Here is a 14,849-nt window from a genome sequence, read left to right as displayed (position 1 = left end):
TAGAGTGAAATTAGAAGAAGTGCAAGCGGAGACTAGACTCGACGGCAAGTCTTCTCCAACTTAGATAAAATGATGCAGGTCATGACAAATCATAATCAGGTCCACAAGAACCAATTAAATCCAATTTTATACTTTGTATGTTTTTTCATTTCATTACTTGTATTTAGATATCCATCCGAATTAGATCCATATCTTATTAGGAGGTTTATCAGATTAGAAACTTATCTTAATTAGACTTTATCAAATTGGGTACTTTGTAGTTTGTTATAATTAGAATTCCTCATCTATAAAAAGATGAGAGTAGTAGGAATCAATGGCAATTTAGTTGGATATAAAAATCAAGTACTTTCTTTATTTTGCTTTTTATTTAATATCTTATTTCCAGTAATTTCTGGTTTTCCTTAGATATTTTTAGAAATTCATAGATAATTTATAGTTTTGGTCGGTTTTTGCAATTTTGGGTTTCTAAGATTGCATCATCCTATTTCAATAACCAAAATGTGTCGAGTAGCCTATTGCAACCAATATTGAAGTAAGCATATCCTTATACTCTGAATGTCATAAATTTTATGACTATCAAGCTTAACAACCCGAACTTCCTGCTATAGAAAATTCAACTCCTCGATTTAATTGAAAGCCAAGATATGTTTGGCTTTTCTGACATAAAGTATCCAATGCCACGGCAGATGATTCAATCTTGAAATCATGAACAAGGTGTCACTTTGAATCTTGATTTCATGCCATGGAGGAAGTCAGACAAGCTTCTTTGTAGATGGATCATAGGTAGAAAAAGTGCTTAGGCTGGTGGTTGGTCTACAAACATTATGTGAGGTATAGAATGTGTTAGTTACCTCATTTGCTCATGTATCATAGGAGCCAAAATTCCTATTGATTCAAAAGCTTCAGCTCCACTGCCAAAAAAAGTCTATCAGTGAATGAATACATGAGGTCCACAATAAGGTCTTTTGGTTACTAAATGGCCTAGGGAGAAGCTATGAAACTTGGCATTGCTATGCTCAAAACACCAACCCCACCATCTAATGAGGTGGTTGTATTGCTGCAAGGTCACAAAACTATGAGAAGCTTGAATGCAATGAAGGATAACTATCAACCATGATGCAACCTTCGTTGATCAGAGAATTGGAGATCAAAAAATTCAAGTGCTATAACAAAAAATTACAAAATTGAAAGGGGCACAAATTTATTCAAGCTATTGAGTTTGCAAGTAGGATCAATTAAAATCAAAGTAAGATTGCTCCCAACGCTGAAAGCCAGAATACTAATCAGCATTTGGAGGTGCTCAGTCCAAGCAAAATAAAGAAAAAGGGCATCATTTGTCAAATTTGCAACAAGCCAAATCATAGTGCCTTAAACTGTTGGCACTGTGATGCAACCCTAGAGTCCAAGATCACGAAACATAGCTAAGTTATGCCACTCCTATAACTACGCTACCAAAGCAAAATTAATGAAAAATAATCATATAACTGATGCATAAAATTTAGGAAGAAAAATAACAATAATTCAATCCAGCAACTCTCAATAACTCCATAACAAATATTTATAGCACGAAAAGGAAACACTAACCCTAAACTGGATTTTGTATAAGATCCAAATTTGAAAGCAAATCCAAAAATAAAACTCAAATCCCAAATACTAACTACGGATCCAGTTGATACTGGATCCCAAGCTCATCATCCCTTGTTCTTATTCTTTTTCTTCTTTTTGTCCGTTTCGGATCCAAGGGTGCATCATCGGCTGCATTTGGTTTGGATTCATTTGGCTTTCATAACCCGCTGCATTTTGACCCATGTTTCCACAGGTCTATGCAGATGTCTTCCACAAGGTTTCAAATTCGTGATCGAGTCACCACCAAGTTTTATAACATGAACCTTTAGAGTTGGCTTCAAAAGACAAATAATTAGTAGGTTACACGGTATATCATGGACTTTCATTTTGTTATTTATGATGAGATGATTTGTCTTATAGTGACAAATGTGGATCAAGCAATGCAACATGCAATGTCTATTAAAGAATAGCTAAAGTGGGCATCGTTGTTCCTCCGATCCAATGACGCTTTTCCAGCCCATGGAGTGAATTTAAACCAACATGATGTTAAGACCCCCAATCAGAAGGACCCCAAGCAGACAACGTGACATAAGGATTTGAGGCCAGCATACAATACCAAGTCTTATGGATGGGCAGTGGAAAGCGAACAAAGGTGCTTCCATTGCGATGGAGTTGGACACTTGGCAACCCAATGCTCGACTATCCACAAACATGTCTAATTGGCTGAGCATGAGAAACATGTCAAAAAGGATGTAGAGCAAGAGGAGCAGACAATTTACTATCACAAAGACGATCTATTATGCAACCTACCTCATGTTTGGTGGTGATGATATCGTTACTTGCGACTCGCAAGAGTCGAATCTTTCCCAACTTGTGGGCGATGATGCACTCATGAATCTAGAGTCAAATCTAAACTAGACGGATAAGAAGAATAAGAATAAGAAGAATGAAGAAAAGGTTGATGAGCTTGAGATCCAGGATCCAATTGGATCCATAGTATTTGAGATTTGGGTTTTATTTTAGAATTTGCTTTTGAATTCAGATCTTATACAAGATCCGGTTTAGGTTTAGGGTTTCCTTTTTGTGCTATAAATATTTGTTATGGGGTTTTTAAGAGAAGGTTGATTGGATTGAGACTTGTTATTTTCTTTAATTTTATGTATTAGTAATTTCTTATTGTTCATTACTCATACTTTGGTAGCATAAATTTGTAGGAGTAGCATAACTTAGTTGTTCTCTCATGATCTTGGGTTGCGGGGTTTCATCACATTGTCTTATTCGATCTTATACAAGATCCAGTTTAGGGTTAGGGTTTCCTTTTTGTGCTATAAATATTTGTTATGGGGTTTTTAAGAGAAGGTTGATTGGATTGAGACTTGTTATTTTCTTTAATTTTATGTATTAATAATTTCTTATTGTTCATTACTCATACTTTGGTAGCATAAATTTGTAGGAGTAGCATAACTTAGTTGTTCTCTCATGATCTTGGGTTTCGGGGTTGCATCACATTGTCTTATTCGCTCTTAGTTAGGTCATGTTCCATAAGCACTAGATGTCAGAATCAAGCTTGGTTTCGTAATATTGGTTCATAAGCTTAAATCGCAGATTCAAGTGAACTTGAAAGTCTCTCTAGTTACTATGGGTTAGAAAAAATTGTGGTAGGTGTAGACACTATAATTTTTGCAAAGTCACTTCATGTCATAAGTCACATACCATAATCCAATATTTTTGACCAATTTTAAAGTTCAAATGTCTTTAACTTTATTTTGACCTCCAAAAGATCAATTAATCTAGAGGAAATTGACTTTTCAACCAGCCAAAAATAAGTCAATACGACATTGGAGTAGAAAGTTAAGACCAAAACAATGTGACCTATTTAGTAAAAAAATTGTTTTTCAGGTAGGGTCTATTTTGAGCACATTTTTTACTACCAAAATTATCAAATTGAGTTTTTCACTTAAAAGATGAATTAAAGTAGATGATATTATGTTTTCAACAAATTACAAATCACTTCAAACAAACATATGAATAGAAAGTTATTACTAAAACAAATTAACATGTCCTGACAACACACGATATGTTGTTAGCAGTTGTCCAAAAAGTGCTGACAACACATAGGTAATGACGAATTGTTGCTAGCACCATATGAATTATTGTTAACACTTTTTATGATGACAATATCAAGAATTATAGTTAGCACATTTTTTTATGGCAAGCCCTATTTGTCATAAGCCGCATTGTTTTGCACCATTTGGAGAGAAAATTGCCCATATCCTATCCTACCCTCTTTCCAAATCGGGATTGGAATATTCAAAATCCCAAACCTCTTTACAAAACTAAATTCTCTATCATAGGAGACATCCATCACAATCCGAACCGAGTTCAGAGTGGTGGATCTCGGATACACAAGAAATGTATCTGGATCCACAAAAAAAAACTCTAAATAGGGGTCCACCCCTATTTCAGTATTTAGTTTTTTTTTCTCTTAACTCTAGCCATATTCTGTCAAGAATCTCTGCATGACCTAGCCTAATCCATCATTACCTAGGTTAGTCTATGACCCAGATTCTCTATCTCACACACTTTTTGGAACCTCACCTAGCCAAAGTGCCCCCTATGCTTCTTCAGGCTCAAAAACATAAGAAAATAATAATAAGCTTAAGATCAAACAATGATTTTGTTTGTCCAAGAAGTCAAATGTGGAAGATGTGTAGATTTTTCTATCTTCTTATCTCTGAACATTACAAAGAAACATTTCCAAAGGTGCATTGTGACTTATAGGGTCCTGCATCAAACATCACTTATAAAAAAAATAGATTTTATGTGATATCTATTTTGAGTTCTTGTGTTTCACATGGATTTACTAATAGTAGCCTAGGTTTGGAGAGAGAGAGAGAGAGAGAGAGAGAGAGAGAGAGAGAGAGAGAGAGAGAGAGAGAGAGAGGCCTTCACATTTTTGGAAGGGAAAATGGAGAAAGGAAATCTCCTTTGGCAAGAGTCAATGAGCCAATCTCTTTCTTAAAGAACGATCCAATTCTACCAAAATACTAGTAGGACAAATTGAAAAAACCTCAATTGAATTATGAATCAAATTGGATATTTACACCATTGTTTTACAGGTATTTATAGACTTCCCATCTATCTGTCTGTTCCACCTTGGGAGGATCCATGGGAGATATTATCCATGTGTATTGTGATAGGATCATGTTAAAACTGACTTGTTGTATGAACCCATGAGCGATATCAGGTCAGACGATAGGAAGGAAGGTGAAAGATACAATCAATTGACAATAAAGAGTAGGATCTTCAAGCAGTATGTCATTTTCAAGTTTTAATTTGACATTTATAACTTTTGAGGTCTCCACCTTCTTTTCATCATAAATTTCTGACCTAGCACATATGTCAGCAACCAATTTCATTTGGGAGAGGATATATCTTCTAATGAATAGGCAACCTGACAATATTTCCCCTAGGGGTGTTGAGCATAGTAGAATGATCATAATGCCCTTAATGGGGCGTTGAGTCAGAAAAAAGACTTTCTTACTCCCGACAAATAAAAAAATGCTCATACAACCTGTATTGACCCTAAAGGATTGTTTTATCACTCTCAGTATCCTCTAATACCCTATACACTCACTTTTTTTTATTTATAACCTGAATAAATCACACTTGGCACAAAGACTTGGTCACGCTGGCTCAAACTGCAATACTATGGTTGTCGTACCGACAATGTAAAACTCTGAGGCTATGACCCCTGTGTTAATATGTATATATATATTATTGTCCTTAATCCTTTGCAATGCCTACTAGGGGCAATTTGGTATTTTCCTTTCTATGTGAAATACACATGTCCAATAGGATCATTTTTAGTTTCTTTTTCTTTTTCTTCTTTATTATTTTATTTAAATATGTAAAAGGATCCCTCATTAAATGTGATCGTTAGGGGGCTCCCAACGACTCTATGGGAGCCCCCTTGGGTCCCTTTTGTGTGTATAAATATGGGGTCTTTCTCATCTTCTCTTCAATGCTTTTTCAAGCATTTCTTAATATATCGTGACTTTTATTTTTAAGTTCGCTTTTCACATTTTGTGTGTATGGTGTTTGCCCTTTGTGACACATTATATTTGGTCCATTAGTGACATCTTGCTTATGTATTTGTGTCTTCTTGTAGACACTTTGTGACATTATTTTTTGTCCTTTGTATTTCATTTCGCTCTGCACCTAGGGCTTATTCTATGTGTTGGTTTGCACAAAGAGGCGACACCCATGAGAATCTAACCTTGACTACCCATCTAGCAGCCAAGGCCCTACCCTACTATGCCAACTCCCTTGGGGCCCATACACTCACTGGGATCATCAGATCCATAAGTTCTTAATGAGAGAAAGATACAAACCTGTCTCAAACAGAAAATACAACACAAAAAAAAATCATGAGGGTGGTGCCAAGTTGCTACCATTTACCCTCTAAAATTCAAATCTGAATTGTTTTCAAATTTTGTAGCCCTTAACAAGATGGTGCAATCTCAATTTGACAAGAAAATTAAGATTTTTCAAACTAATGTGTGTGTGGGGGGAATTCAGTGGTAGGAATCTCATTGAATATTTAAAGAATAATGAGATTCATAAAAACAAAGTCTGCCAAAATATGCTCGAACGAAATGGACTCACTAAATGGAAGCATAGATCCATTACTGAGATTGGCCTCATGATGTTATTTCTGGTCAACTGCATCTAGGTTTTGGGTTGAAGCTTTCCTAATTGCTACCTAGTTCATTATTTGTCTTCTAATGTCAAATTTGAACATGAAACCACCATTTATAGTTCTAGTTCAGAAGAGGCCAGGCTGCTCTTGTTTGAAAACTTTTCAGTATAGTTGTTTCTCATATCTCATAGATTATATGAAAAACTAATTTGAATAAAGTCATTTTTGTCTTATATTTTTTAGGGTATGGAGAACAAGATAAAAGCTATAGTTACATGTATCTTTCAACAAGACAAGTTCATATTTAAAGGCATAATGTGTTTAGTGAAACTATATATCCATACAGTAAACCACATTAGCTATTTTCATCAATGAGAAATAGTGAAGTGCTAACAAGTTTTTCAGATTAGAATGCCTCTCCCAATAGTGATATTGCTAACACAAAAAGCATTATGATTATCATGGAAAAATGAATTCTTCATGTGATCTTGTCAAGGTGAGCAACTGTGAAGATCATACTATGGACAATGGGGTGAAGAACATATCATCAAAATGTTTTTTCACATTAAAAATAGTGATTGTAATGTTGCATAGTATTGAAAAAGGATTTTGTTCTCAAGAACAAGCATCTCATCCTATCGTTCAAAATGTGCATCAAGATGAAGGCAAAAAATGTGAAGCTTAATCCCAAATACTTTTTAGCCTTATGTATTTCTCTTGAACCACGATTAGTGGAGACAACATTCAGTAATCCTGGATGGCATCATATACTAAAATACAAGCAGTAAGTTATTGATGATGCCAAATAAGTGATGATTTGGATCAACATAAGAACCCAAAATCTCAATAAAATAAGGTGAGATCAAAGGCAATGAAACTGTGTACTAAGAGCTTGTCTAAGCCCCCATAAAGTGCCCACTAAAGCTTGCAACTCACCGGCAGCCACTGCCAACCTTCATTTTAATCAGTAAAACAAAGAAAAAGAAGAACAAAGCCTCACCTGGAGTCACCATCTGCCTGGTACTCTTTTTTTTTTATCTCGTCTCTCTCTCTCAGCAGCTCGCTTGATGCGTGGTGGAGGGGGCTGCGTGAGGGATTTTATAGCTCTCATATAGGGTGAGGGGGATGAGGATAAACCTCACCCCCTCCCGTGGATTGTTGAGGGTGAGGTTTATCCTCATTCCCCCCAGAGGCAGTTCTCTCAATTAGGGATCTGTCTTTCCTATTTTTTTTTAAATCTCCCATCCTTCCGACGATTTTGTCGGTAGTGGTTTTACACATATAGAGTTCAAGTTGGATACTGAAATTAGTTAATTTTTAGTTTTTCTTTAGCTTTCTAGTTACTTCTCGGTTTTCTTAGATAATTAAAGAAATTTGTAGATAAATCATAGTTTTGGGTAGATTTTCCACAATCTCAATTTTCAAGATTGGATATCAATTTTAGACTTTATCTTGCAAAGGATAGATTGAAAATATCTATATGTTCTAATTATTTGTGCTCTGTTTGATCGAGGGCTCACTTTAAATTGTTTTTAAGTTATAGCATGATGCTTGTAACTCCCTCCAGCGATCTCGCCGGAGGGGATAAACATTAGAAAAAAAACAACAGTTTTCCTTTTAGGGAAACTGTGTTTTTGTGAGAGGGGGGAGAGGATACGCCTCACCCCCCCAATCTGCTGGGGTGAGGGTTATCCTCACCTTGCGTGAGGGCTTTTAAAGCCCCTCACGCAGCTCCCCTCTGCCTCACCTCAACAAACGATAGAGGGAGAGATAGAGAGAGCGGCAAAGAGAGTGAGATTGGAGGCTTATCGGCAACGGCAAGGTAAGCATCATTTCTCCTCATCTCCTTCTTCTTTGTTTCTGCTTTTCTTTTCGAGAAAAAGGGGCCCTAACAACCATGGATGCTGGCAAGGGTTGTAGAAAAAAAAGAATGAGGGTGAGAGAGGGAAGGAGGAGGGGACCGGCTGACCGACACCGATGGCCGACCCCTCTACCACAGAGAAGGACAGAGAGGGCCAGCTTCAACGGTCGACCCCTCTTTGTTTGAGAAGAAGGGGAAGACAGAAGGGGTGATGCCCTTCCGCCTTTCGCTTTTGGGGTTTTTATTGAGAAGACTGATTTGGTCTGGGTGTGACTCGGAGCGAACTGGGTTGGTCTGGGCACAACCCAGACCGAACCTGCAGGGCTGGGTCACGCCCAGACTGAGCCAGCATAAAAAAAATTGTTGGTTGAACCGGTTCAGACCAAACCCATCCAAGTTTAACCCGTTCAAGTGGAGTCGGTTCAGACTGAACTGAATCAGTTTGGATCAACCTGAGTCAAACCGAACCGGTTTGGGTTGACTGGGTTCTGGTTCTTAATTCAGATTCAGTTTGATCTGGACTAGACCACATCCAGATTTGCAATGATTGTTATGGATCAGATTGGATGACTCTTGGATCTATATCAGAATTGGGTCTAGATCAGACAATTTTGGATCCATTCAAGCAATTCTAGATTCAGTCCAAGTATATGGATCCAGTCAAACTGTTCTGAATTCAATTAGATTATCCTAAATCCAGTTAGACTATTCTAGATCCAATCTGACTGTTTTGGATCCAGATGAGTAATAGATCTGGATCAAGTCAGACAGGGTTGAATCCATATCATAAATGGATCTAGATCGGGTTATAAGTTAGTCTCAAATTATATAAAAATTCAAAATGACCAAAATACTGTTTTTGGGTACCCGAGATCTATTTCGCTAAGATGGACATAACTTTGCACCCCAAACTCAGAATTGAGTGAGGTTTGGTGCAAAAATCTACTTGTCCATTAGTTTTGGTAAAATTAGTGGCATAAAAATTAAGGTTTTATGAGTTAATTAAGAAGGGGTATTTTGGTAATTTTATAAAAAGTTTTGTGCATTAATGCGATCATATTTGTGTAATGACCAAATCATACTGTTAGAATATCTTGAGACTTGATTACGATCAGAACACAATATTCACATTTGAGGTAAAGGATATTATCAGTATTTTTTAGATATAAATAAACATTTTTACATTGCATGTTATTGTAATGTTATAAATGAATATGATTAACATGATGATTTTCGAGTAAGACCATGACATGCATAAAATTTTCATGATTTACATTATAAGTTGATTTCATATAAATGTTAGTTATGATATACATGTTAGTTGTGGTATGTAATGCATGTTAGAAATAGTATTTTTGTGATAGCATGTCTGTGTGGTTATTAATAACATGCACTAAGACTATTCAGCTTTGAGCGTCGAAAATTCAGGGATATATCCACTGAGTCTGTTTTAACTCATTTTCCTTTTGTGTGCTCGACCAATGACATGGCAGCACCATGGGGCCCACTGAAAACTAGTGCCATGTCATTGGCCCTGCGGACGAATCGAGTCAAGTAGGAACTCATGCATGCCTCGACTACCAATGTATAGGACTGCTAAACTGATCGATCAGCTCGTGACTCAGCTTGGTTTGGCTCATGACAAACTCGTTTGTGATTGGTTTACATAACTGGAAAATCGAGCAACCAGCTGGTCGTTTAGCTTAAACGAGTCGAGCATGAACAGATTGTTTGGTTCGGCTTGATTCGGAAGAGCTCAAATATATATATATATATATATATATATATAATGCATAAAACATTTATAAAAGGAGAAGGATGAATGAAAAATATAAACATAAAACATGAACTAAAAAGTGTAATACATAAAAAAAATTATATATATTCCATGTATAAATAACATGGAATGTTTTTACATGAGCCAGCTCGTGTTCAGCTCTTTTCACTTAGAGATGAGCTCAAGCTCTGCCCTCCTACGTACGATTACGAACACGAGTTCCATCCACTGGTAAACGTCCCCGGCCTGAACATGCCCGGTTCAATTCGTTCGGCCTTACCCGTGCATTCAAGCGGCGTCGTGAAGCACCGTACCATGTCATCCTGCGTCTTCATTAAATCCGTCATTATTTCGATCAGGGCGCAGTTCGATCCAAATCAGGTAGAGATATGAGGCGTTTGTCTGGAGCTCTGAGAAGGGACCGACCAACTCGAGCCGGCTTTGCTGGCCGCTGATTAATCAGTTCCTTTTTTATCGAGTTAATGGGTCTTATATTTATTGTTTCATTCCTCCTGCAACCTAGTGGTGGCGAGTTCATTCAGTTTCAATGAAACGTTTATTCCGTCCATCAATCAATCAAAGCTACAGCCACCAATGTCGGACACGCTTACAAGGACACAAAGGGAACTCTGCTCGAGAAGTTAAAGGATAGCTCACCAAAAAGATGAGAGGACCAATTATCCACACGAGGGGAGAGAAAGAGATCATCGAAAAGAAAACATGACCATCCTAAACTCTTGTAGTGTCGTAAATAGTATTGGGGACAATAATAATAATAATGCAACGCATACGTGAAAATAGATGCTAAATGACGTGAAAATAGAGGTAAAATGTGTACCTGCTTCGGGAAAAGGGAGCCTCCCGTCACTCAACCGCAGGCGATCAGCTCTTTCCTTTTCCTTTGAGCTCCGAGTGCCTGCACCCCTCGCTGTAACAAAGCTGAAGGCGCGCGTCGAACCCAGCCTGGAACTGGCCCTCCGCCGCTCCTGCCGCTGCCTGCGTCGCCCCGATGAAGAACGGCAGCCCCGCGGCGGCACCTTCATCGGCAGCGAGTGGAGAAGAGAGCTTCTGAAGGTGGTGGTGAGGCAACAACGCAGATGAATTGGACTGAAGGGTCCCCCTATTGGAGTCAGCAGCGAAGCGGGACATGGAGAAGTTGAGGCTGTAATCATTCGAGCTCACGACAGGGACGTGATGATCTTGCAAGAAGGAGAATTGCTGGAGCTCCGGGTGGTGGTCCACGAACCCCAGGTTACAAGATGAGTTCAACGAAGCGATGCTCATCAACTGAGCCGGGTTGCCGAAGTGGGCAGCAGGCGACGCCACGACCGACGACGCGTTGGCCTTGCTCGCCTGCGACTGGCCGTGAGGGAAGACGGAGAGGGCGTTAGGGTTGAAGTACTCCAGGACGGGGGAGGGCAGGGACGGAGGCTCCAGCTTCTTGAGAACCATGGCCAGCTTGTTGTGGGTCTTGTACAGGATGCCGGGGTTCTGGTTCTGATGGTGCGAGCTCTGGTTGCTGTCCATGAGGAGCTCGGTGAAGGACGGAGTCGAGTCGGGCGGTTGGGAAATGATGTCCTCGGCGGACGCCGGGCTACCGTTGGTGGCGGTAGTGGTGACGGCAACGACCTTCTCCTTCTCCTTGGCCCTCTCCCTGGCCCTCTCCCTAGCCTTAACTCGGATCTCAGAGCGTGAAAGGGATAAAGCCGAGCCTCTGCTTGTCACAGAAGTACTGCTGCAGGCTGATCGGGTCAGAGTGGTGGCAGCGGAAAGAGGCTGCCGGTGCGCAGGCTCGGGGTCGGTGCCGGTGACTGGCAGCCTGTTGGGGAACGTGCCATCCAGGGATGGGAGCTCTGAGATGTTGTCGGCAGCAGCTTTTATGAGCCAGTCGACAGCCTTACTGGGCTGATCGTAACCCAACCTGTCCTGCAGGTCGTAGAATTGAATCGCGGTGGACACCGAGAGGCGCACCCTCCGGTCGCGAAGCCCCTTCGCAGTTAGCACCTTGCTGTGCCGGTCCTTGCCCCCGGACGCCCTCGAAACCCTAAAGATCCTCGACGAGTGGTGCTGTTGTTGCTGCTGCCAAAAGGACGATCGCCTCATGTCCTCGCATCTGCCCTCATCTTCCTCGTCCTCTCCTTCTTCCTCCTCCTCCTCATCGTCATCCGGCGTCGACTGCTTCCTCACCTGACCTCGCTGGGCTTTTGTGCTGTTTCTCGATCGTTTTGCTGCCTGCAAGGACGTCTCGTCCGCATTCATGGCGCTTTCATCACTCAAAAAAATATCATTCTCAGTCGCCTTCCGAATCGCTTATTTCTTTCTCTCTTTTTTCTCCCACTATAAGTCGATCGATGCAATTTCGCCTTTAATCAGAAACTAGAAAAAAAAAACTTGATCACATTCTTTCTTCATTGAAGAGATCCTAAAATAAAAGAAAAGTGCGAAGAAAAAAAAGATCATTCTTCTTTTTCTCAACTAAAATAGCTGCAGAAAATCGTCGGGGTCTATAGATTTTGTATGAATAACTCAGACATCAAACTCTAAATAAGAAAGGAAATTGATCGAAATTCCAGCTATTTATGCTCAGATCTGATCCTTTACTCGGAATTAAAGCATCTGCCCGTGAAGGCGGAGAGAGAAAAGGAGGTTTAGTATTCAAAATGTGGCCTTAAACCCTAAATCGTTCACCTCTCAACTCCTAGATCTGAATTTCCTTGAAAGCAAAACTAGTCAAACTTAGTTAAGAAACCTGTCTTAAATCAAATGAAAAGCTACAAAGATTAGCTCGCTCCTCCGGCGAAGAAGAAAAAGAAGAAAACTAGAAAAGAGAAAGGAATTTTTTCACAAAGCGGCATACTTTGGAGGACGGATCCGAAGTCTCCACAAATCTCTTCCTAAAAAAACCCGCTATTTTACGAACAAAAACCTTAGAAATGCTTCGAACAAACGGGAGCCATCCGCATTTTTAGATCTCCCTATTAAGCTTCCTCCTTTCTCAGAAAGAGTGGAAGAAGGAAACCTTGAATCGCGAAATGAGCGTTAAGATCTCCCGTTTTACGAACTCAACTCAAATGCGACTCAACTCTCTCTGTCTCTCTCTCTCAAGCGACAAACTGAAAGCATAAGTAGGAACTCCTAAAACTCTCACCTTTTTCTCAAAATCTGCAGCGTCATCCTCTCCTTCTCTTCTGACACGACCCTGCCATAAAAGAACCACGAGAAACCCTAAAAAATTTCCCTCCTTTCTTCTTTCTTTCTCAACTCCCTCTTCTTCCCTCGAATTCGAGGGAGAGCGAGAAAGTTTGCAGAAACCGCCGTTCTTCCCTTTCTCCTCTTCTCGCGTTTGGATCTCAATGCTAAATATCCAAGAGAGAGAGAGGAAAAAAAGATCGAGAAAAAATGATTTTAAAATAATTCTCGATTGGATTTGAGCCTCGTTTACAAGTCCCTTTTTTTCTTTCCTCTCTTCTTCCTCCCTTGAAAATACTAAAAATAATTTCTTCCTCCCCGCACAAAAGCTCGTCCTACGGTGCCCTAGAGCTCGCCCAAACTCTCCCCTTCCCTGCTCTCTCCTTAGCGAGCAATCACCGAGCTTATCGGGGAGACTCAGACAGTGCGCCGTTAGCTTTTAAAGGAAGCCGCTGCCACTCAAACGCCCCCTCATTTCTCCGATTTCACAGTTTCGCCACTTACCATAACGCTACCTTTCGCTCTGCGGCAAGAGCCAGCGGTATGTACGGGAGAATAACGTTGCAAATTTCAAAAGTGATACTGCCCTCCTCTGTCGTTTTTACAACCACCCAATCAGATGTTGGTGGTTGCTTTAACTTGAAGGATATGGTGGTTATTTTTTGAAACACACAAGGGCATGATAGACCATACTGCGTGGAGGTACGGTGTCTCTTTCCAGTGATTAGCTAGCCTTTCTCATCTGAAATGACAATTCTATCCCGAAGGTGAATGCTGAAAAAAGCATCATGAAGGGGCATTTTAGGCCAAACGAACAAAAAATAACCAAAGCAGGTGCACACTACACGGTACACACCTTTTTAAACAATGACCGGAAATATCTGTCCACGCGTGGAAGCTGAAAGTCTGAACCTGGACCCCGCCCCACGGTCACAAGTCCCTCGTCGACCAAGTCCGATGGTGTTTGGACTTCGGAGTAGAGAGATGAACTCGGTGCGGCTCGGTTTATATATTATATATTTTGAGTTCATGTTTGTTTTTACTTTTAAGTAGGGATGGCAGTGGACCGCTGGACAACGGGGCTCCGCCTCGCTCTGCCTTGCCTCGTTTGGATTGGGGATGAAGGGCATGAAACGGGGGTGGAGGCCGGGATAAAGGTTAAAATCTATCCCTGCGTGGAGATGGAGGCCGAGATGGACTTACAATTTTCCCCGCCTAGCCCCATCCTGCCCCGCCTTGCCATCAATTGGATTGGGAATGAAGGTGGGGGTGGAGGTTAAAATTCATCCCTGTGCAAGGATGGAGGCGGGGATGAAGGTTCGGATTTTGAAACGGGTTGGGGGTGGAGACCTTGTCCCTCGCCCTCGCCTCGGTCCACTGCCATCCCTACTTTTAAGGGGGTTAATTTTTATTAATGACACATGTTGTTCCAAACCGTCATGTTTTTCCCTTTTTGTTTGTAGGGGCCTTCGCTTCTAAGCCCGTGACACATGTTGTTGATCGAGTGGGTTCAATACATGCACACAAACCCATGCTCGCACTTGTGTGGGAATTTGCTTTTTAAGGTTTGTGAAATCACCTTTATACTATACTAGACAAAATCTACACCTTTTCTCTCACAAGAATCAAGTCATTAAATAAACTAATCATGTTTATGAATACATGCGATTACGGAAGCTTATGTTTTTTTTTTATTAGAAAAGGAGAGCATATTTAAGTGCACTTCCAAAGGAACATTGGAATTTTCCAATTAA

General features: G+C 40.2%; 1 protein-coding gene across 1 annotated transcript in view; it reads right to left on the bottom strand.

The window, feature by feature from the left end:
• Positions 1-13,506, bottom strand: part of LOC149834327 (transcription factor PCF6-like) — a 15,394-nt gene extending 1,888 nt beyond the window's left edge. Inside the window, exons 1-2 of the mRNA XM_090011337.1 lie at positions 13,055-13,506; positions 10,745-12,282 (exon numbers count right to left, since the gene is read on the bottom strand). Of these exons, the coding sequence (XP_089867463.1) occupies positions 10,789-12,165 (1,377 nt within the window). The 5' untranslated portion in view covers positions 12,166-12,282; positions 13,055-13,506 and the 3' untranslated portion in view covers positions 10,745-10,788. The remainder of the gene's footprint in view (positions 1-10,744; positions 12,283-13,054) is intronic.
• Positions 13,507-14,849: the final 1,343 nt, after the last annotated feature.

The sequence above is a fragment of the Nuphar pumila genome, chromosome 6, assembly GCF_984573655.1.
Source record: "Nuphar pumila chromosome 6, dmNupPumi1.hap1.1, whole genome shotgun sequence".
Lineage (NCBI taxonomy): Eukaryota > Viridiplantae > Streptophyta > Magnoliopsida > Nymphaeales > Nymphaeaceae > Nuphar > Nuphar pumila.
This window is presented reverse-complemented; position numbering and strand designations above follow the sequence as displayed.